The following is a 22,261-nucleotide window of genomic DNA, read 5'->3' as shown; positions in this document are numbered from 1 at the left end:
GAAATCGGGGAGGAGATAGCGGGGGGAGCAAATTAATGAATGTGGATGAGAGCCGTGATGTACGTGGTTGCAGATACGGCTGTGGGGGTGCTGGAGACATGATCGAATAGACTTGTATGCGCCTGAATCTCCTGAACACGGCGCGAGCCATTCCTAATCGATCAGAACTAAATCGGCAGCGAAAAGGACAGTTTTTAAGCATCTATTCCCCATGCGCATGCGCAGATTGCCCATGGAGTCTGGACGACGCGAGATGACGCACGAATTAATGTGGACTGTTCCATCAGAGGGGGGAGCTTCGGTGGCCAGTGTCCTTTCAGCCGAACAGGATAATGAAAAAATGATCCCACTAAATGGCCAGACGCGTCTTATGGCGACATCTACAATTACCTCATTGAGTCTCCAGGTAGACTAATGTTTATATTTAAGTGCAGTGGTCTGTAGCCACTCACACTACCATGAAGCTCCCCCTCTGATGGAACAGTCCACATTCATTCGTGCGTCATCTCGCGTAGTCCAGACTCCGTGGGTTTGTTAAGTCGATTGCATTCTCACAGCGTACGAGTCGCGTCGGGTTCGGTTGGAAGTGCGCTGAGACCACCCTCTCTAGGTGGTCTCGGCCCGCTTGTTTTGTGTTCACATATGCCCAACTGAACCGAAATAGGGGGTAAACGCTCCAGGTTTTGGAACAACAGCTCCAAACGAGCTAGATGTGAAAACGCCCTTACACTGGCACCAGATACACATCACACTCGTACACAATGGCCTAAAGGCTCAGGAGACAGGGGGATTGATACCAGCCAATTAAGGGCTACACTGTACCTAAGTAAAATTGAGTACTTTTTACTTTTACTGCTGTACTTTCTTACTCCACTACATTCATCTGAACCCATCGGTTACTACTAGTTACTTGGAAGAAAGGGATTTTGTGTGCAGAACCGATCGTTGGAGTCGTTGGACGTGAGAGATGTGTCGTGCCGAGTGAGATTGGTCGGGACGGTGTGTTTCTTTTCTTCCTCCAAGTGTTCTTGAGTCAGTCTCGTCGAGCAGCCAGAGGACCGGTAGATTGAGAGCGCCGTCAACAGAGAAAGGTGACAACGGTAAATAATGGTGTCAGGAAGGGAGGGAGCCAGAGCCCGGTGGACTGACGTCACCGTAATATGTTTTGGAAAACACAGACTCGGCTGTGTGTGTGTGTGTGTGTGTGTGGGGGGGGGGGGGGGGGGGGGGTAATGTGTCTTGGCGGAACACTACGGTGTAACGGTGGTGGTTAGACTGTGAAGCAGGAATAGATCCTCTCTCCAGTGTGTCCTGAACTAACCGCTCTGCTAGTAATTAGTTTGCGCCGTGTTTGGAGTTATTTCCCTCAACGCCGCATGAGGAACATTATTGACCGTCGGAGCGGCGGAGTGTTCTTACGGTTTCAACCCCATGATGACTCACAGCATTATTTCCGAGTGAGGAAATTGGGGTTGTGTTGTCGCCGCTTAGAGCTTCGACCGATAACAACCGTTGTGTGGAATTCACCAAGACCCCCCTCTGCTCAGTCATTTCCACCGTTTTTGTAATTTGACATATTTTGGAAGACGTTCCCACAGCCCTATGTTCCCACATTTCTAAGATTTCTTTTCACTCACAATTAGACCCTATGTTCCCACATTTCTAAGATTTCTTTTCACTCACAATTAGGCCCCATGTTCCCACATTTCTAAGATTTCTCTCAAAATTAGGCCCTATGTTCCGACAGCCCTATGTTCCCACATTTCTAAGATTCTTCTCAAAATTAGGCCCTATGTTCCGACAGCCCTATGTTCCCCGACGAACCCTCTACTATACAGAGGACAATTGGATACTAGGTTGGGTGTAAACTGGCTACCAAATTAAGAGCAAGCCAAGGGGGATAAAATCAGATGAAGAATTATGAAAAAAGGAAATGTGGGAACATAGGGCTGTGGGACTGGGAGCATAGAGCTGTGGGAACATGGGCACGCAGTGAAACTACAGTGAAATGCTTGGTTCTGTATGAGCCTCCTGAGATTGTGCTTCATACAGTAAAAAAAAAATGAAGACCAAACACTATACAAAATATACAATATAAAAAAACGAAAGTACCAAATGCTAAAATGAGGTAGAGACGTAGTGCCAATCTAGGTACCGGTTTGTCTGTAGGGTTGACTTCCTCTCAGAGGATGAACAGATTCATCGGCCGGTTCGGTCTTATTAGATGATCGAGACTCTGATCAGTCGAGGACTCGTCTTTTAAAGCGTTTCTTTCTCCACGTTGAATGAGTTCACGTTATTTCCTGAGATAAGAAAAAAAAGACAAGCCCGGTAACCACTGAACTTAAATAGGTCTTCTATGATTGATGACCTGGCATGATGGTTGAATGTGGGAAATAGAATTTGTTTTTAAATCACTAAATGAATAAGTCCAATTGACCATATTCACCATTTTATCTCATGTGAGTACGGTCACTGCTATTTGGCAACTATAATAAAACACTGTTTTCAGTCAAGGACAAGCTGGTGGCGGTCAGCTTACGGTGACTGATGTGTCACTATAGAGGAGGAGAACCAGGATCGATTGAACAGAGAGAACAGAATCAGAAAGGTCTTTATTGCCCAGTAGTTTACACAGACAAGGAATTTCATTTGGTCCATTTTTGGCGGCGACATTAACGGACAGACAATTACGGTAGAATAAAATAAAAAAGGTAGAATAAAACAAAATGGAATATCAACTAAGTTAAAAATAGAAGCACAGTAGAATAGAATAGAATTATATAAAACAGCTGAAAGGACGGAAGGGAGCTTTTTAACGCTCCTCTACTACTCGACACTCAGCCAGAGATCCAAGCAGCGTCCTTTTTTCGATTCGATCCGTCACTTTGATAAAAAAAAAACCTGCCGCCTGCCTCTGATCCGAGCCGGAGACGACACCGTCGTCGTCGTCCTCGATGAAGACGTCAGGAGGAGGAGGATCGGGCGTCTTGTGCTCGCTCCCTGGTGTACTATGTAGTTCCCCCCCCCCCCCCCCCCCCGTCCGCCTCTCTTCCTTTGTACCGTCTGTGTGGTCCGCTGGGACGTGGAGCGCTTGCGTAGGAAGTGTGTTAATAGAGCCGCTCTCTCTCCGAGGGCCTCATCAACTGTAGGAAACAAAACATCAGATACATCGTCTCCAGGGGCCACGCTTATTAACCCTTTCACTGCCACACTACTACAGCAGGTTAATAACCCTTTACTGTCACACTACCGACGGTTAGGGTTGGTTAACCCGCTGTTGTGTGTGTGGCAGTGAAAGGGTTAACCTTGCGTGCATTGTCGCAGTGAAAGGGTTAACCGCTTGGTAGTGCGGCAGTGAAAGGGTTAACCCCCGTGTCCTCCTCCTCCTCCTCCTCCTCCTCCTCCTCTCTCTTCCTTTCATTCATCCCTTCTCCACTTTATCATCTTTCTTCCATAATTGACCTTGATCTCAAGTCCCGCCCCCTTTTTTCTCAACCCCCCCCCCCCCCCCCTTGAAGCCAGGGTTGGAGTAATTGGAGGATCGAGAAAAGATGGCGGGCTTGAGATCAAGGCCAATTGTCAGGAAAGTGATGCATGCACTCATTTCACTCATGTCCCTTCAGTCTGGCAGTGAGGAGGACGCTTCCTGTCTGTCTGTCTGTCTGTCTGTCTGTCTGTCTGTCTGTCTGTCTGTCTGTCTGTCTGTCTGTCTGTCTGTCTGTCTGTCTGTCTGTCTGTCTGTCTGTCTGTCTGTCTGTCTGTCTGTCTGTCTGTCTGTCCCTTCAGTCTGGCAGTGAGGAGGACGCTTCCTGTTTGTCTGTCTGTCTGTCTGTCTGTCTGTCTGTCTGTCTGTCTGTCTGTCTGTCTGTCTGTCTGTCTGTCTGTCTGTCTGTCTGTCTGTCTGTCTGTCCCTTCAGTCTGGCAGTGAGGAGGACGCTTCCTGTTTGTCTGTCTGTCTGTCTGTCTGTCTGTCTGTCTGTCTGTCTGTCTGTCTGTCTGTCTGTCTGTCTGTCTGTCCCTTCAGTCTGGCAGTGAGGAGGACGCTTCCTGTCTGTCTGTCTGTCTGTCTGTCTGTCTGTCTGTCTGTCTGTCTGTCCCTTCAGTCTGGCAGTGAGGAGGATGCTTCCTGTCTGTCTGTCTGTCTGTCTGTCTGTCTGTCTGTCTGTCTGTCTGTCTGTCTGTCTGTCTGTCTGTCTGTCCCTTCAGTCTGGCAGTGAGGAGGACGCTTCCTGTCTGTCTGTCTGTCTGTCTGTCTGTCTGTCTGTCTGTCTGTCTGTCTGTCTGTCTGTCTGTCTGTCCCTTCAGTCTGGCAGTGAGGAGGATGCTTCCTGTCTGTCTGTCTGTCTGTCTGTCTGTCTGTCTGTCTGTCTGTCTGTCTGTCTGTCTGTCTGTCTGTCTGTCCCTTCAGTCTGGCAGTGAGGAGGACGCTTCCTGTCTGTCTGTCTGTCTGTCTGTCTGTCTGTCTGTCTGTCTGTCTGTCTGTCTGTCCCTTCAGTCTGGCAGTGAGGAGGACGCTTCCTGTCTGTCTGTCTGTCTGTCTGTCTGTCTGTCTGTATGTCTGTCTGTCTGTCTGTCTGTCTGTCTGTCTGTCTGTCTGTCTGTCTGTCTGTCTGTCTGTCTGTCCCTTCAGTCTGGCAGTGAGGAGGACGCTTCCTGTCTGTCTGTCTGTCTGTCTGTCTGTCTGTCTGTCTGTCTGTCTGTCTGTCTGTCTGTCCCTTCAGTCTGGCAGTGAGGAGGACGCTTCCTGTCTGTCTGTCTGTCTGTCTGTCTGTCTGTCTGTCCCTTCAGTCTGGCAGTGAGGAGGACGCTTCCTGTCTGTCTGTCTGTCTGTCTGTCTGTCTGTCTGTCTGTCCCTTCAGTCTGGCAGTGAGGAGTACGCTTCCTGTCTGTCTGTCTGTCTGTCTGTCTGTCTGTCTGTCTGTCTGTCTGTCTGTCTGTCTGTCCCTTCAGTCTGGCAGTGAGGAGGACGCTTCCTGTCTGTCTGTCTGTCTGTCTGTCTGTCTGTCTGTCTGTCTGTCTGTCTGTCTGTCCCTTCAGTCTGGCAGTGAGGAGGACGCTTCCTGTCTGTCTGTCCCCGAAGCCTGTTTTTGGGGATTTTTTTGGGATTCGAACTTCGTCAGGGTTTTTCGAACGAACGTTCGAACCTTCGTTTTTAATAAAAAATGTATATATATTTGGGCGGCTAGGTGGTGTAGTGGGCAAGGCACTCGCCACCAGTGTGGAGACGCTAGGATTCGCGTGTTCGAATCCAGCTCTCCACATTGTTTTCAGTTTAGCTGGTCGTCCGTACTAATACACATTGGCCGTATTACGGGGAGGGAAACTGAAGGGTGGGGATCGGGCGTTGTGGACAGCGACTCCTACAGGTCGGTTGGTGCGCCTGCGCAGTAGAATCAGGAAGTGTCGGGGGCAGCGTGAGCCTCCCACGCGTTACTCCTCGCCACTGAGAGATCGAGCTGCGCAGGTGAAAAGATGCGACTGCTGTTACCTCAAGTACCGGAGGGGACTTGTGCTATGTATGACTTAGTCCACATTGCAGCCGGCTTGTGGGAGGCAAGAAACAGCGTTCGTGACAGGGGAGGGTTGAATTGGATGATACGAAATTGGGATGGGAGAAAATATAGAAAAATGGGAGAAAAAGTGGATCAAAATTTTTTTTATATATATTTAAAAAAAAAATAATACATTTTAATCATTTTTATTTTATTTTTATAAATATCCTCAAACTAAATCCTCGATTTGAATAAAGTGATTAATCTGATTAAATGAGTCTTTTTCAATTTTTTTCAATTAAATCAACTTTCCAGCCCCAGACCCAGCCCAGGGAGAAGCCCCGCCAGCCCAACTAAATCAACTTTCTAATGAATATAACTCATCAGTGTCTTTTAATACTATAATATTAGTGTAGCGCCTAATCTTTATCTGCAACCGTGAAGAAAAACCCCATTGGTTTGAACAGAATGAATAGACATTTGTTATTTATCTTTATTTTATTTTATTAAAAATTAAAAAATTCAAATGTTGATTTAGAATTCGAATGCCAACGTAACGAACGAAGGTTTTTGAACGTTTGAACGTTTGGGCTCAGCCCTACCTTCCTGTCGGTCTCTTCAGTCTGGCAGTGAGGAGGACCCTTCCTTCCTGTCTGTCTGTAGCGTTCAGTATTTCAAACCGTTTGTTTGATTGATCATTCCTCTTGAGGTCCGCGTGTGGCTCGGGGGATGGGGGGGGGGAGACGTGACGTGCTGTGGTGTCGCAGCGTGAGTCGCCTTGGTCTTTGCGTCTTTTCTGGGGGTTTTCTAAGACCATTTGTGTGTGGTGCACATTTTAAAGGCTCTATGGACAACATAGTGAACACAATTTTTTTTTATTTTAATTTTTTTTTATCTTTTTTCCCCCTCCTTTTTCCGATTTTTCTCCCATCCCACTGTTTAGTCGTTATGCCAATTCACAACCCCCTTCCTGGTTGTTGCGCACCCCCCCCTACTGTTGGTCCGAGAGGCCGGAGACTGTCACATGCTTTCCTCCGACGCATGTGCAGCCAGCCGGCAGCCAGCCTGGCAGCGCGGACTCTCACCGGGAGAGTGTAACGTGTGGAAGGTCACACTACCTCCCTCCAGATCCTACCCTCGCTGAGCAGGCGCCCCGACCGAACTGTAGGGGTCGCTGTCCACAACGCCCAGGACCCACCCGCCAGCTTTCCCCACCCCCTACCACTGCCAATTGTATTAGTGTGAACGGCCAGCCAAGCTGGTGACGACGCCGGGAGCTGGGCTCGAACCCAGCATCTCCGGCGTTGGTGACGAACGCAGTCTCCGCTACGCCACCTGACCGCCCCGGCTTGAACACACATTTTAAAGGCTCTATGGACAACAAGTCTCTGATTCCCGTAATTGAATTATAATTCTTAAGATTAAAATATTAGATAGGTAATAGATAAAAATGTATTGCTTGCTATAACAACAGAAACTGTATGAAATGTGGAACATTTTTGGACTCTTTTTTTTTCTTTATAGGCCCACACATGCAGATACAGACACACACGCAGATACAGACACACACACACACAGACACACACACACACAGACACAGACACAGACACATACACACAGACACTCACACACATGCACACAGACACAGACACATACACACAGACACACACACACACAGACACACACACACACAGACACAGACACACACACACAGACACACACACACGCAGATACAGACACACACACACACAGACACAGACACACACAGACACAGACACATACACACAGACACACACACACACACAGACACACACACACATGCACACGCACACACACACACACACACACACACACACACACACACACACACACACACACACACACACACACACACACACACAAGCACACACACACACAGAGAGACTTAATGTAGTCCATAAGACACATGCCAGTCTTTTTTACTCTTAATGGCCGACGAGGCCATCTTGTGTGTGTGCGGTACGTAGCTGGAGTCTCAGGTCGCCTTGTAATAATATCCTACAATATTATGACGGAAAACACTGTGAATGAAAAACCCTTAAGCCCTCGACTAATGTCATGAAAACGTGCCGCGTGGGAAATAACCCCCCGCGCTTCCCACTGCGTTTCCCCGCGACCACGGCCCTCAAAATGAAACGCGTGGAGTCAACGAATCAACGTCCTTAAAGGGGAACTATTTTACTATTTCTTTCACTATTTGGGCACTTTTACACAATTCCTGTGAGTCTATGGAACACCTCTGTAATATATATATATTTTTTATTCATTGTTTTGTATTTCTAATCAAGTCCTCAAAAACAGCATTTTTCTACCTCAAGATCTCAAGCTGTTTTGAGCCTGGGCTGCAGGTGCCACCTAAACCACTGCGGAGCGTCGTCTTCGCCTGAACATTAACTTGCAGCAGTGACTATATGACATCACATATAGGCACATTTTCAAACGACTCAGTTCAGTGAGGGTGAATATTGTGAGAGGAGAATTGGAAGAATGCGCCAATATGAGAATTTTGAGACATAGATCATATTAATATAAGTTCACATAGCTAGGAAACAATGCTAAACACTTAAAAAGGCCATTTATAAGATAGTTCCCCCTTAATGCCGTGTAGGCAGCAGCGTACATTTACACCACCCCCCCGTCACGGCAGTGTTCCTCAGCGCCCTCGTGCCCTGGCTAAGACACAAGTCTCCAGGAACGTGAGCGCCGCTCGCGCTGATCTACGCGGTGGAACAGATTATTCCTCGGCCTTCTCTGCGTCCGTGCCACACCACCACAGCCTCGCGGATAAGCGCCAGTGTACTGTCCCTCTTTGTCTGTGTCTCAGTCCCGTGACCTACGACCTTGAGCCGTGGCTTTGACCCCCCCCCCCCCCCTGCGCTCGGGACGTCCCGGCCTCCTCCTCCTCCTTCTTCACCGTCTCGGAGCTTCATCACGCCCTGGACCACAGCTCCGCCAGGGACAGTGTCCATTACGTAAAGGGATCAGGCTCTTTTAATCCTCCTGGCCAGGACACCTATTCGCAGCCAGGGCTGAAGATAGCAGCAGGAGGCTGGAACAGAGCAGCACAATAAGCCCCTGCGGTGTAACATGCGAGCCCCTTAAGCCACACAACAACCCCCCCGCCCTTAGATATTAATTTAACCCTTTATTCCTCCTGTTTTGTTTTTGCAACATAGTGAACACACATTTTAAAGGCTGTATAGACACACACACACACACATGAGCGCACACACACGCACACAATAATAATAATAATAATAATAATAATAATAATAATAATAATAATAATAATAATAATAATAATAATAATAATAATAATAATAATAATAATAATAATAATAATAATAATATATTTTATTTGTAATGCGCTTTATAATTGTGGAGCAAATCTCAAAGCGCAATTTTTATTTTTTGTATCCACTTTTTCTCCTCATTTTTCTATTTTTCTCCCATCCCAATTTCACTGTTTCCAATTCTCCCCTCCCCTGTCTTGAACGTTGCTCGCATATGCCCCCCACAGGTCGGTCGTAGGGAGGATAGAAGCCTTGCATCACGTGTCCCCTCCGGCACACGAGGAGGCAGCCCGTCACATCTTTTCACCTGCCAGCGCGGACTCTCAGTGGCGAGGTGTAACATGTGGGAGGCTCACGCTACCCCCCGCCATTTCCTGTCTCTGCTGTGCAGGCGTCCGCCAACCGACCTGTAGGAGTCGCTGTCCACAACGTCCAGATTACCACCCATCGACTTCCACCCGCTGACTCTGCCAATTGAGCCAGTATGACGGCTGGCCCAAGCCGGAGGCAACGCCGACAGCCGGATTTGAACCCGGTGTCTCTTGCGTTGGTGACGAGTGCAATGTCCGCTGCGCCACCCAGCCGCCCTCAAAGCGCTACATTTGAAAGGAACATAAAAACTAGCAAGAGTAAAGGAAGAAAGAATAAAAAATAGGCAAGACTAAAGCTAGCAAGGAGTCAAAAGAGCACTAAAACTAGTAGCAGAGTAAGAGAAACATAGAGGGATATGTACTAAGTTATGTAAAACATAGTCTTGTCTCTCAGGACAGATTGTAGCACGAGACACCAGTCTTTTGTCTCTCAGGACAGATTGTAGCACGAGACACCAGTCTTTTGTCTCTCAGGACAGATTGTAGCACGAGACACCAGTCTTTTGTCTCTCAGGACAGATTGTAGCACGAGACACCAGTCTTTTGTCTCTCAGGACAGATTGTAGCACGAGACACCAGTCTTTTGTCTCTCAGGACAGATTGTAGCACGAGACACCAGTCTTTTGTCTCTCAGGACAGATTGTAGCACGAGACACCAGTCTTTTGTCTCTCAGGACAGATTGTAGCACGAGACACCAGTCTTTTGTCTCTCAGGACAGATTGTAGCACGAGACACCAGTCTTTTGTCTCTCAGGACAGATTGTAGCACGAGACACCAGTCTTTTGTCTCTCAGGACAGATTGTAGCACGAGACACCAGTCTTTTGTCTCTCAGGACAGATTGTAGCACGAGACACCAGTCTTTTGTCTCTCAGGACAGATTGTAGCACGAGACACCAGTCTTTTGTCTCTCAGGACAGATTGTAGCACGAGACACCAGTCTTTTGTCTCTCAGGACAGATTGTAGCACGAGACACCAGTCTTTTGTCTCTCAGGACAGATTGTAGCACGAGACACCAGTCTTTTGTCTCTCAGGACAGATTGTAGCACGAGACACCAGTCTTTTGTCTCTCAGGACAGATTGTAGCACGAGACACCAGTCTTTTGTCTCTCAGGACAGATTGTAGCACGAGACACCAGTCTTTTGTCTCTCAGGACAGATGATAGGACGAGACGGAACACAATAAGCCCTCGCTATGTAACATGTGAGCTCTTAAGCCACACAACCCCCCCCCCCCCATAGATATTAATTTAACCTTTTATTCTTCCTGTTTTGTCTCTAGACGTGGGACAAAGACAGCGCTAATCCTCCCGTCACTCACTTTATAGGCTAAACAAACACAGCATGTCGGGACCTTGATAAGAGGCCATACAGCGATGCTAGTGAGCATCATACGCCTGAATCAAATAAAACTAGGGCTGTCCCCGACTAAGGATTTGGATAGTCGACTATGATTGTCCGAAATTTGCAGATAGTCGACTATTAGTCGACTAAAAAAGAAAGTATAATATTTTTTTTAACATTCCATTTGGGCTGTGGGGGGTGCTTAATGTCTGAAGGAGTCGACGGAAGGCTTCTTGTCCTCTGAGAAAGCATGCAATTGGTCCACTGATGGATACATCTTGATATTTGTCTAGTCTAGTGTGTTCATTAGACGGGTGAAATCCTCTTTCAGTGCCTCTGTGCCTGTTTTCGTAGGCAGTTAGTCTCTGGTATGCGTTCCATTAGCGTTAGCCGCGCTTCTAGGCCTCTTTTCTTTTGGAAAGAATGATAAAAAATATATATATTTAAAAAATATATATATATTTTTTTATTCGACTAAGAGGTTGGCAGTCGACTACGGCTCCTTTCGACCGATTAGTCGACTATTCCTATTCGACTAATAGGGGTCAGCCCCAAATAAAACTATAATAGAATACACAAACTATAGCGGCACTTTTATCCATCACACGGATTCCGTCTCTCGGGAGGAGAATCCGTGTCTGATTCAGGGAGGATGATGAAGTCGTAGCTGTCGCTGGTCGTCACGGCGGGAACCAGGCTAATGAGCCCCCCTGGAGGGAGGCCTGTGTGACTAAGTGCTGCTGCGGGTTTATATTAAGAAATACACTGTGGAAAATGTGAGAGAGCCCCGGTATCCTAATGACAGGAGAGAGACTCGCTCCCTCTCGGTGTGTGTGATGTGTGTGTGTGTGTGTCTGTGTGTGTGTGTGTGTCTGTGTGTGTGTGTGTGTCTGTGTGTGTGTGTGTGTCTGTGTGTGTGTCTGTGGACCTCATGACATCTCCTCCAGTTTCTCCCTGTAATTACACAGTGTAACGGTCTGGTGAGTAATTCTCACCGAGCGTGTGTGTGTGTGTGTGTGTGTGTGTGTGTGTGTGTGTGTGTGTGTGTGTGTGTGTGTGTGTGTGTGTGTGTGTGTGTGTGTGTGTGTGTGTGTGTGTGTGTGTGTGTGTGTGTGTGTGTGTGTGTGTGTGTGTGTGTGTGTGTGTGTGTGTGTGTGTGTGTGTGTGTGTGTGTGTGTGTGTGTGTGTGTGTGTGTGTGTGTGTGTGTGTGTGTGTGTGTGTGTGTGTGTGTGTGTGTGTGTGTGTGTGTGTGTGTGTGTGTGTGTGTGTGTGTGTGTGTGTGTGTGTGTGTGTGTGTGTGTGTGTGTGTGTGTGTGTGTGTGTGTGTGTGGTGTGTGTGTGTGCGCGCGTGTCTCTCTCAGGGGGGCCTTCTCAGAGGTCTACATGGTGAAGGAGAGGAAGACGGGGAACCTGTACGCCATGAAGTGTGTCAAGAAGAAGCAGAAGAAGGACCTCAACCTGGAGAACGAGATCGCCGTGTTGAGGAAGTACGTCATCATCTGCTCCGTCTTGTCTTTAAATCATTATTTGGATTAATGCCGCTTCAGGTCGTCGCACTTTAGCAGGGGATAGATTTGTTTTTTCGGCCTTGCCCCCCCCCCCCCCCGTGCCTGTTCCAGAGGGCATTCTCGTTACCGACAGTGTCACTTAGCTAGTAGTGATAGTGGGCCTTGATGTCCTTCCCCGCTGGTAGCTCCACCCCCCGGGGTTCTGAGGGTACTGCTGTCGAGTCCTTCTCTATATGAAATATCTTCCTTTCAAGCAGCGCAATCCTCTTTTTAAAGGCTGTATAGACGACGCAGTGAACACTGACTGAACACACATTTTAAAGACTTTATAGACAACATAGTGAACATACTATGCGTATATGAAATATCCTCGTTTCAAGTAGCGCGATCCTCCCTAAATGTCCACAGCAGTCTCTGCATGGAGACATACTGTATAATGTGTTCTGTGGTGAGAGCTAGGTGGTTAGGCTATACACTGTAAAATAAATACAAGTGTTTTTTCACGGGAAATTCACTGTATTATTTAATTTATTTTACAGATTACTTTTGTTTTTCTACTTTAAGTGTAAATGCCATAAAAATACAGTAAATTACCTTTTTGTCAAAATATGAACCATTATTAAATAAAGGTTGTAATCTGTAAATGTATTTGATTTTACTGTAATTTGACAGTAAGTATTTGGCAACCATTGATGCCGGACATGAACCGTTTTCTTGCAGCTTTTTTTCGTACTGTGTATAGGCTATAGGCTAGACTGTGATATGGCTATAGTCCTATTCGATGATGCAGTACAAGTACAGTACAATGAAAATAAGTTTGGCATCCAACCGGAGTGCAAATGTGTAAACGGTAAAGTGCAACCGTAATATACAAGGTACAGGTGATTAAAACTGCGGGCGGTGGTTTCAACGGTTCCTCTTTCTTCTCTCTCTCAGGCTCCAACACGAGAACATCGTGGGGTTGGAGGATTTCTATGAGAGTCGGAGTCATTACTACATCGTCATGGAGCTGTGAGTTTTCAATTTTTACCACCAGACGATCTGGTTAGAGGGTCCAATGCCTGGAACACCTTAACAAATAGAGAAACGCAGGAGGCGGCTAAGTGGCGCAGTGGGCAAGGCGCTCGCCACTAACGCAGGAGATGCTGGGTTCGAGAGCCCAGCTCTGGGCGTTGCTACCGGCTTGGCCGGTCGTTCATACTAACACAATTGGCAGTGTTAGAGGGTGGGAAAGCCGGTGGGTGGATGGGGATCGGACGTTGTGGACGGCGACTCCTACAGGTCGGTTGGTGCGCCTGTACAGCAGAATCAGGAAGTATCGGGGGCAGCGTGAGCCTCCCACGCGTTACTCCTGGCCACTGAGAGATCGCGCTGTGCAGGTGAAAAGATGCGACGGCTGCCTCCTCATGTACCGGAGGGGACACGTGATGCAAGGCTTGGTCCTCACTGCAGCCGACCAGTGGGAGGCACAGTCTAGGAGAATTGGCGAGGCGAAATTGGGATGATAGAAAAATAAGGAGAAAAAGTGGATAAAAAAAGTTTTAAAATAGAGAAACGCAGCATGTGAACTCAGGTGGCTGAGCTATGAGGTAGGGGTTCAGTTTAAAGGGGCACTTCACCAAAAAAAAAAAAAAAACACAATGCTGATTTATTTTGCACATAATCTCACACACGTTCAAAAAGTCTAAACAGTTTTTCTTAACACATTCATTTAGTTTGACTGTCACTGAGAGTAAATTGAGTTTTGAATGTGTCCACACCAGTGATGTCACCGGAGACATTGAATCCTTGTGTCGTGTTCATTACAACAGCATCGTGAAATGATGTAGAGAGCAATACCTTCTTATCGGGAGTCGGGGCTGCTACCTTAGCGTTTCATTGTGCTGTAAATAATGTAGTGTTTTTGAACGTGTGTGAGATTATGTGCAAAAGAAATCAGCATTGTTTTTGTCAAAGTCCATTATTTCAAGTTATGGCCTCTTTATTTTATTTATTTATTTATTTATTTTAGAACAAATCATTTGAACAATTAAAGATTTTACAATTTTGTGAAAACAGCTATGATTTTTTTTTTTTTTTTACTCAGGACGCTTTATCTTTAGGTATTTTTATTATTATTATTTGTTTCAATGGTGTTCGTCTCTGTCTCCGACAGCGTCTCGGGGGGGGAGCTGTTCGACCGGATCCTGGACCGGGGGATGTATTCGGAGCAGGACGCCAGCGGAGTGATCCAGCAGGTGCTGCAGGCTGTCAGCTACCTGCACCTGAGTAACGTCGTGCACAGAGACCTCAAGGTACATAGTGGAGCTACCTGCACCTGAGTAACGTCGTGCACAGAGACCTCAAGGTACATAGTGGAGCTACCTGCACCTGAGTAACGTCGTGCACAGAGACCTCAAGGTACATAGTGGAGCTACCTGCACCTGAGTAACGTCGTGCACAGAGACCTCAAGGTACATAGTGGAGCTACCTGCACCTGAGTAACGTCGTGCACAGAGACCTCAAGGTACATAGTGGAGCTACCTGCACCTGAGTAACGTCGTGCACAGAGACCTCAAGGTACATAGTGGAGCTAACTGCACCTGAGTAACGTCGTGCACAGAGACCTCAAGGTACATAGTGGAGCTACCTGCACCTGAGTAACGTCGTGCACAGAGACCTCAAGGTACATAGTGGAGCTAACTGCACCTGAGTAACGTCGTGCACAGAGACCTCAAGGTACATAGTGGAGCTACCTGCACCTGAGTAACGTCGTGCACAGAGACCTCAAGGTACATAGTGGAGCTAACTGCACCTGAGTAACGTCGTGCACAGAGACCTCAAGGTACATAGTGGAGCTAACTGCACCTGAGTAACGTCGTGCACAGAGACCTCAAGGTACATAGTGGAGCTAACTGCACCTGAGTAACGTCGTGCACAGAGACCTCAAGGTACATAGTGGAGCTAACTGCACCTGAGTAACGTCGTGCACAGAGACCTCAAGGTACATAGTGGAGCTACCTGCACCTGAGTAACGTCGTGCACAGAGACCTCAAGGTACATAGTGGAGCTACCTGCACCTGAGTAACGTTGTGCACAGAGACCTCAAGGTACATAGTGGAGCTAACTGCACCTGAGTAACGTCGTGCACAGAGACCTCAAGGTACATAGTGGAGCTAACTGCACCTGAGTAACGTCGTGCACAGAGACCTCAAGGTACATAGTGGAGCTACCTGCACCTGAGTAACGTCGTGCACAGAGACCTCAAGGTACATAGTGGACCTGACTATCTTGGGACATCTGGTCCGTCTCAGTTACTAGGCTCACCCTGAACCTGGAGCCTAGTCTAGCAGTGAGCGTCTGGTTAGCTACTGTAGCGGGGCTAACAGGCGGAGCTATGTTAGCTGGGGACGGCCGGTTAGCTATTGACACGAAGCTAACGGGCGGAGCTATGTTAGCTGGGGACGGCCGGTTAGCTATTGACACGAAGCTAACGGGCGGAGCTATGTTAGCTGTGGACGTCTGGCTAGCTCAATAGGGTCCAGCTGCATCCCCGGAGAAATCCGCTCACTGACAACTTCCGCCAGCCACAGGACACGCATGCCGCTGACACACGTGTTAAAGAGACCTCAAGGTACATAGTGGACACACGTATTAAAGAGACCTCAAGGTACATAGTGGACACACGTGTTAAAGAGACCTTAAGGTACATAGTGGACACACGTGTTAAAGAGACCTTAAGGTACATAGTGGACACACGTGTTAAAGAGACCTCAAGGTACATAGTGGACACACGTGTTAAAGAGACCTTAAGGTACATAGTGGACACACGTGTGTTAAAGAGACCTTAAGGTACATAGTGGACACACGTGTGTTAAAGAGACCTTAAGGTACATAGTGGACACACGTGTGTTAAAGAGACCTCAAGGTACATAGTGGACACATGTGTGTTAAAGAGACCTTAAGGTACATAGTGGACACACGTGTTAAAGAGACCTTAAGGTACATAGTGGACACACGTGTGTTAAAGAGACATTAAGGTACATAGTGGACACACGTGTTAAAGAGACCTTAAGGTACATAGTGGACACACGTGTTAAAGAGACCTCAAGGTACATAGTGGACACACGTGTTAAAGGCTGTATCAGACAACATAGTGAACACACACGTGTTAAAGGCTGTATCATACAACATAGTGGACACACACGTGTTAAAGGCTGTATCAGACAACATAGTGAACACACACGTGTTAAAGGCTGTATCATACAACATAGTGGACACACACGTGTTAAAGGCTGTATCAGACAACATAGTGGACACACACGTGTTAAAGGCTGTATCAGACAACATAGTGAACACACACGTGTTAAAGGCTGTATCAGACAACATAGTGAACACACGTGTTAAAGGCTGTATCAGACAACATAGTGGACACACGTGTTAAAGGCTGTATCAGACAACATAGTGGACACAGAGGGTCTGATACTCAGGGCCCCTACAGACAGAGGGTCTCAGCATGTGTCTGTGCTCTCTAACCTGTGGAGCGGTACCTGCCACGGTACCATGTGAACACTGTTCCCTCTTGCCCCTGTGCAGCCAGAGAACCTGCTGTACTACAGCCCGGACGAGGACTCCAAGATCATGATCAGTGACTTTGGCCTCTCCAAGATGCTGGACAACGGCATCATGTCGACAGCCTGCGGCACCCCAGGATATGTGGGTAAGAACTGGGGTCTTGAGTGACGTGCGGCTCCCTCCGGCATGGGGGCAAGAACTGGGTCTGGGGTATTAATGACGTGCGGCTCCCTCCGGCATGGGGGCAAGAACTGGGTCAAGACACGTAAGACGAACAGGGGAACTCGCAGTAAGACAATATGTTGTGTCTTAAAACACAACGCGCCAAGCATCATTAATTATTCATATGGCTGTTCCTCTGAGGTATTACACACACACACACACACACACACACACACACACACACACACACACACACACACACACACACACATGCACACATGCACACATGCACACACACACACTCAACATTATAGTTCTTGCCAATGAACCCTTGACCCCCAGACAAAGACCTATATAAGTCTGTTTAGAATTCATCTTATGTATTGATCTACTGTATGGGTCTACTCTACTGGATCTACTGTATGGATCTATTGTATGGATCTACTGGATCTACTAACTAGATATGGATGTAAACAACAACATCTTTTACATAGTGGAGTTTTACTATATTTTACATAGTAAGGTTAAAATATTATTATTATTATTATTTTTTTTAAATACTGTTCATCCAAGAACTTCAAAGGGAGTTATATAGTTCTTTGTCTATTTGGATGAATTTGTAAAAAATGTCACCAGTTGAAGGTGATTGATTTGAGGAAAGAGTTGTCGCTCAATACGAGGACTTTATCACTTCCAGCCCCTGAAGTCTTGGCCCAGAAACCCTACAGCAAGGCAGTGGACTGCTGGTCTATTGGAGTCATCACCTACATCCTGTGAGTACGAGTGCCAGGCCGGACTGGGAAATTATAGAGTGAAATATATATATATTAGGGCTGTCAAAATGAATGCTTTAACTTTGGAGATTAATTTAAATAATTTAAAGCTCTCAAATAAATGAATCTAGATTCATCTATGGAGTGAACAATCGTCAACGTTCTGAACTTTCAGCAGTATATTCGCCGCGGATATAAGAAGGAGGTCTAGCTGAGAGTCAATGTTGATGGTTTTGTTGAACATTTGTAATTCACAGGAGAGAAACTGCATCCAAAGAAAGCTATTAAAATAGTCTTTGAATCTAAATATACTTTCTTTGTGTTGATTTTACATTAATTCCATGATTTTACTCAAGTAAATATACTGTATGTTACAAGCTTCGCTCTTAAGTAGAAAAATGCTATTTTTAATCTAGATTAATCTAGATTAATTACAGAGAATTGTGAGATTAATTAGTTCATAATTTTTTTATCTATTGACAGCACTAATATATATATATAAATATAGCCTCAGTCAGGCCACTTTTTAAGAAGACATTTTCTTTTCTTTTCTGCACATTTAAATGGTAGAATAAAAGGTAAATGATGTATTTATATAGCAGCTTTTATCCAAAGTGCAATTTTTTGTTCCTCACATTCTCACACCTGCTCATCAGGAGCAATTAGGGGTTAAGTGTCTTGCTCAACTTGGGGCGGGAATCGATTACCAGACGAGCCACTGTTGCCCCAATTTATCAGGCCAGGCCGCGTCTATTCGAAACCCAAATGGTTCATGCTTCCGCGTTCGCGTTTTGCGCTCTGATTGGCCACTGATGTTTCTGGTCGCACCAATCGTGTGACGGCAAGTTCTTTCCCCGGTTAAGCTTAGGCGACTCTTTCGAAGTTGGTTAAGGTTAGAGTTTGTCTTAGAGCAGGGCGATAGAACACCAGCCCTGATTCCAAACTCTAACCTTAACCAACTTCGAAAGAGTCGCCTAAGCTTAACCAGTGATAAACTAGGCATTAGGTAGCGATTGGGCGCACATGTCACATGACCAGAAACGTCAATGGCCAATCAGATTCGCAAAAATGCATGAACCGTTTGGGTTTCGAATAGACCCGGCCAGGCCACCAGCCCAAGGGCCAGTCTGGTTCTGCTGAGGGGTCCTACTGAGGGCCCGTCATACCGTCCTTGCCTGCCGCTCTGTCCGAGAGCCCAGAAATAAACACTTTAGATTCAATTAGATTCAAAATGTGTTGTCATCATGCAGCACAAGTACAACGAAAAGAAGTTTGACCTCCAACCAGAGTGCAAATGTAACAGTAAAGTGCAACAGTAATATACAATGTACGGGTGATTAAACTGGGTATAAAATGTATAAATTAGTACTACAGAGTAGTAGTGCTAATCAGATGTATGTACTCGTTGTAGTATTGTAGTATTAATTAATTAATGTACAGTGATACAGGTATAAAGACACTATGGTAGTAGGTCATACTGGCCAGCAGCGTAACTAGTACGAGTAGGTAAGGGATATGTATATCTATACATATCCCTTACCTACTCTTACTAGTATAGATATAGCCTCTACATATATGTAAAAGGGATTATATGCAGGTATGTACAGAGAGATGTGGATAAATATATATATATATACGATAAGAATAAATACATATATACGGTATATACACCACTATTGTACATGCTATCATACAGAGTTATATGGGTAGACTATATGCATTCATACACACACACTATATGACAGTGGCTCGGGAGGTAGAGCAGTCGTCTGGTAATCCGGGAGACACTTAACCCCTAACTGCTCCCGATGAGCAGGTTGGCACCTTGCATGGTCACCTCCGCCATCCTTTAAAAAAAATTTTAGATTTGTATTGTTTTTACTACCGGGCAGTCCGGTAGAGAGAGAGAGAGAGAGAGAGAGAGCGAGAGAGAGAGAGAGAGAGAGAGAGAGAGAGAGAGAGCGAGAGAGCGAGAGAGCGAGAGAGAGAGAGAGAGAGAGAGAGAGAGAGAGAGAGAGAGAGAGAGAGAGAGAGAGAGAGAGAGAGAGAGCACATTCGGCAAAGGACGCGTTACATGGTGCGCCACTTGGGGCGCCCGACCTCCGCCATCCTTGTGTGAATGTGTGCGTGAATGGGTTAAATGTGAGGAACAAATTGTAAAGCGCTTTGGATAAAAGCTGTTGTATAAAATGTTTACCGTTTATATGAATTCAATATCCTCTGAGATGCAGCAGCTTATTTAAAAAAAAAATGTATCCACTTTTTCTCCTTATTTTCTATTTTTCTCCCATCCCAATTTCGCCTCTCCAATTCTCCCTTCAATTCTCCCCTCCCCTGTCTCAAACGTTGCTCGACCATGCCTCCCACTTGTCGGCTGTAGTGAGGACAGAAGCCTCCGGTACACGAGGAGGCAGCCTGTCGCATCTTTTCACCTGAACAGCGCGATCTCTCAGTGGCGAGGAGTAACGCGTGGGAGGCTCACGCTGCCCCCCGATACTTCCTGATTCTGCTGTACAGGAGCACCAACCGACCTGTAGGAGTCGCTGTCCACAACGTCCAATCCCCACCCACCGGCTTTCCCACCCTCTAACACTTGCCAATTGTGTTAGTATGACGACCGGCCAAGCCGGTAGCAACGCCGAGAGCCGGGCTCGATACCAGCATCCCCTGCGTTAGTGGCGAGCGCCTTGCCCACTGCGCCAATCAGCCGCCCTAGGTTATTTACTAGGGATGCTCGATATTGGCTTTTTTACCGATACCGCGGCGATATACCGATATTGTCCAACTCTTAATTTCCGATACCGATATCAACCGATACCGATATATGCAGGGCCCCCCCCCCCAAAAAACGGAATAATTTCAGGTAATTATAATTAACATTACATATCTCTTGTTGTGAAATTAACACAACATTATGCATACTTTTGACAATAAATAAAATCTGAATTTGTTCTTACTTGCTTGCCTGGGTAAATAAAGGTTATAGAAATGTATAAAAAAAAAAAAAAAATAATAATACTTTTTTTGAAAACAGATACCGCAATATTTTCCGATATCACATTTTAATGCCAATATCGGCCGATAATATCGGACATCCCTATTATTTACTTTCTGTCTCTGTTGGAAAAGACGTTTCTATAATGGCTCCAGAACTCACCGGGGGTCTCTCGCTGGTCTCCCCCCCCCCCGCAGGCTCTGTGGATATCCCCCCTTCTACGAGGAGAACGAGACGCGCCTCTTCGCCAAGATCATGAAGGCTCAGTACGACTTCGACTCTCCCTTCTGGGACGACATCTCGGAATCCGGTGAGCAGCGAGAACACAGCGGCGGATCTCATCTCTTTTTTTTATACTTTATTGTGTCAAAGAAAGTCATTTTACATTTAGGTATAGTATGTGTACGGTACCCACATACATAACTCTACATATCCATACTTACATACGTACATACACACACAAATGTACATACGCATATTTAAAATCTTGACATTTTTTTTTATTTTTTTTAACCCATCACCCATACAAAAAACAAGAGACATAAACACAAACAAAGGGGTGTTTCAAGTTTCAAGTTTCAAGTTTCTTTAATAGTTGTCATACAGAAGTACAGAATACTTTCATACAAAATTATTCTTACTGTTACGCTCCAGAGACTGTGCTAGACAAGATAAGTATCAAATAACATAGTATATCAAATAACATAGTATAGCATGTAAATTAGAAGTAGAAAATGATGGGTGAGCAGCAGTATAGATCCTGGACTGGTATACATCTAATATCCATCCCTACTTGTCCCTACATACATATACAAGAAAAATAACAACAACAGTGATAATAGCAAATAAATTAAAATGAAATAATAGAGAAAAAAAACAACAACAAAAAAACAAGCATAAAAATAAAATAATAATTATAATAATAAGTAAAAAGGCTTGAATTTTCATTGTAGGTGTAGCTGTAGGCCCAAGGGGTGCTCCCCAACAATTGAGCAGTAGATCGAGACTTCACTGTTTCATGTTACTTAAAATCTTCCTCAAAGACTGATCTGTCTGTCATCTAGTACCCCTCCATAGTTTAAAGAGACCCCATCTTTTTCCCAGCATATTTTCATTCTTATTGATTTTGTAGGTTACCTTCTCCAGGTGACCTACAGCGGATCTCATCTCGGTCCATTCATCCTCTCATCCTGCTGCCTCTTGAACTCTGCTCTCAACTGTGTTTTACTAAGTAAAAAAGACTAGTCCCACATTGTCCGTGGGATGAGGTGGTTTCATTTGTTGTGTCAATGCGCTTGAACTTGTTTTTCAAGAATGTTTGATAATGTGTGTTAATAATATACTGTAAAACGTCCATTAATTGTTGCCCATGGGCTTTTTATTTGTTTCAATCACTGAACTCAAATCGGTCTACATGGGAGACGGGCCTTTAAGTCCTCCTTTTCGCACAAGCGCTCTTACTCAGCAAAGATGGGAAATACTATCAAATAGTTTATTTACTTTGTTTTCAGTTGCCTGGACAGCGGCCTGCGACAATACAGTGCTGCTGGTACATACAGTCTCTCTCTCTCTCTCTCTCTCTCTCTCTCTCTCTCTCTCTCTCTCTCTCTCTCTCTCTCTCTCTCGCTCTCTCTCTCTCTGTCTCTCTCTCTCACCCAGCCACAATACAGTGCTGCTGGTACATACAGTCTCTCTCTCTCTCTCTCTCTCTCTCTCTCTCTCTCTC

The 22,261-nt window shown here is 45.9% G+C and overlaps 1 protein-coding gene across 3 annotated transcripts in view; it reads left to right on the top strand.

The window, feature by feature from the left end:
- LOC311244518 (calcium/calmodulin-dependent protein kinase type 1D-like) overlaps positions 1–22,261 on the top strand; it is a 48,103-nt gene that overhangs the window by 9,180 nt on the left and 16,662 nt on the right. For all 3 annotated transcript variants that reach the window (XM_084334065.1, XM_084334067.1, XM_084334066.1), the window contains 6 exons: positions 11,905–12,030; positions 12,988–13,062; positions 14,207–14,345; positions 16,627–16,750; positions 17,465–17,540; positions 20,733–20,845. In XM_084334065.1, the coding sequence (XP_084190191.1) occupies positions 11,905–12,030; positions 12,988–13,062; positions 14,207–14,345; positions 16,627–16,750; positions 17,465–17,540; positions 20,733–20,845 (653 nt within the window). The remainder of the gene's footprint in view (positions 1–11,904; positions 12,031–12,987; positions 13,063–14,206; positions 14,346–16,626; positions 16,751–17,464; positions 17,541–20,732; positions 20,846–22,261) is intronic.

The sequence above is a fragment of the Notolepis coatsorum genome, assembly GCF_963971535.1.
Source record: "Notolepis coatsorum genome assembly, chromosome: 17".
Taxonomy (NCBI): domain Eukaryota; kingdom Metazoa; phylum Chordata; class Actinopteri; order Aulopiformes; family Paralepididae; genus Notolepis; species Notolepis coatsorum.
This window is presented reverse-complemented; position numbering and strand designations above follow the sequence as displayed.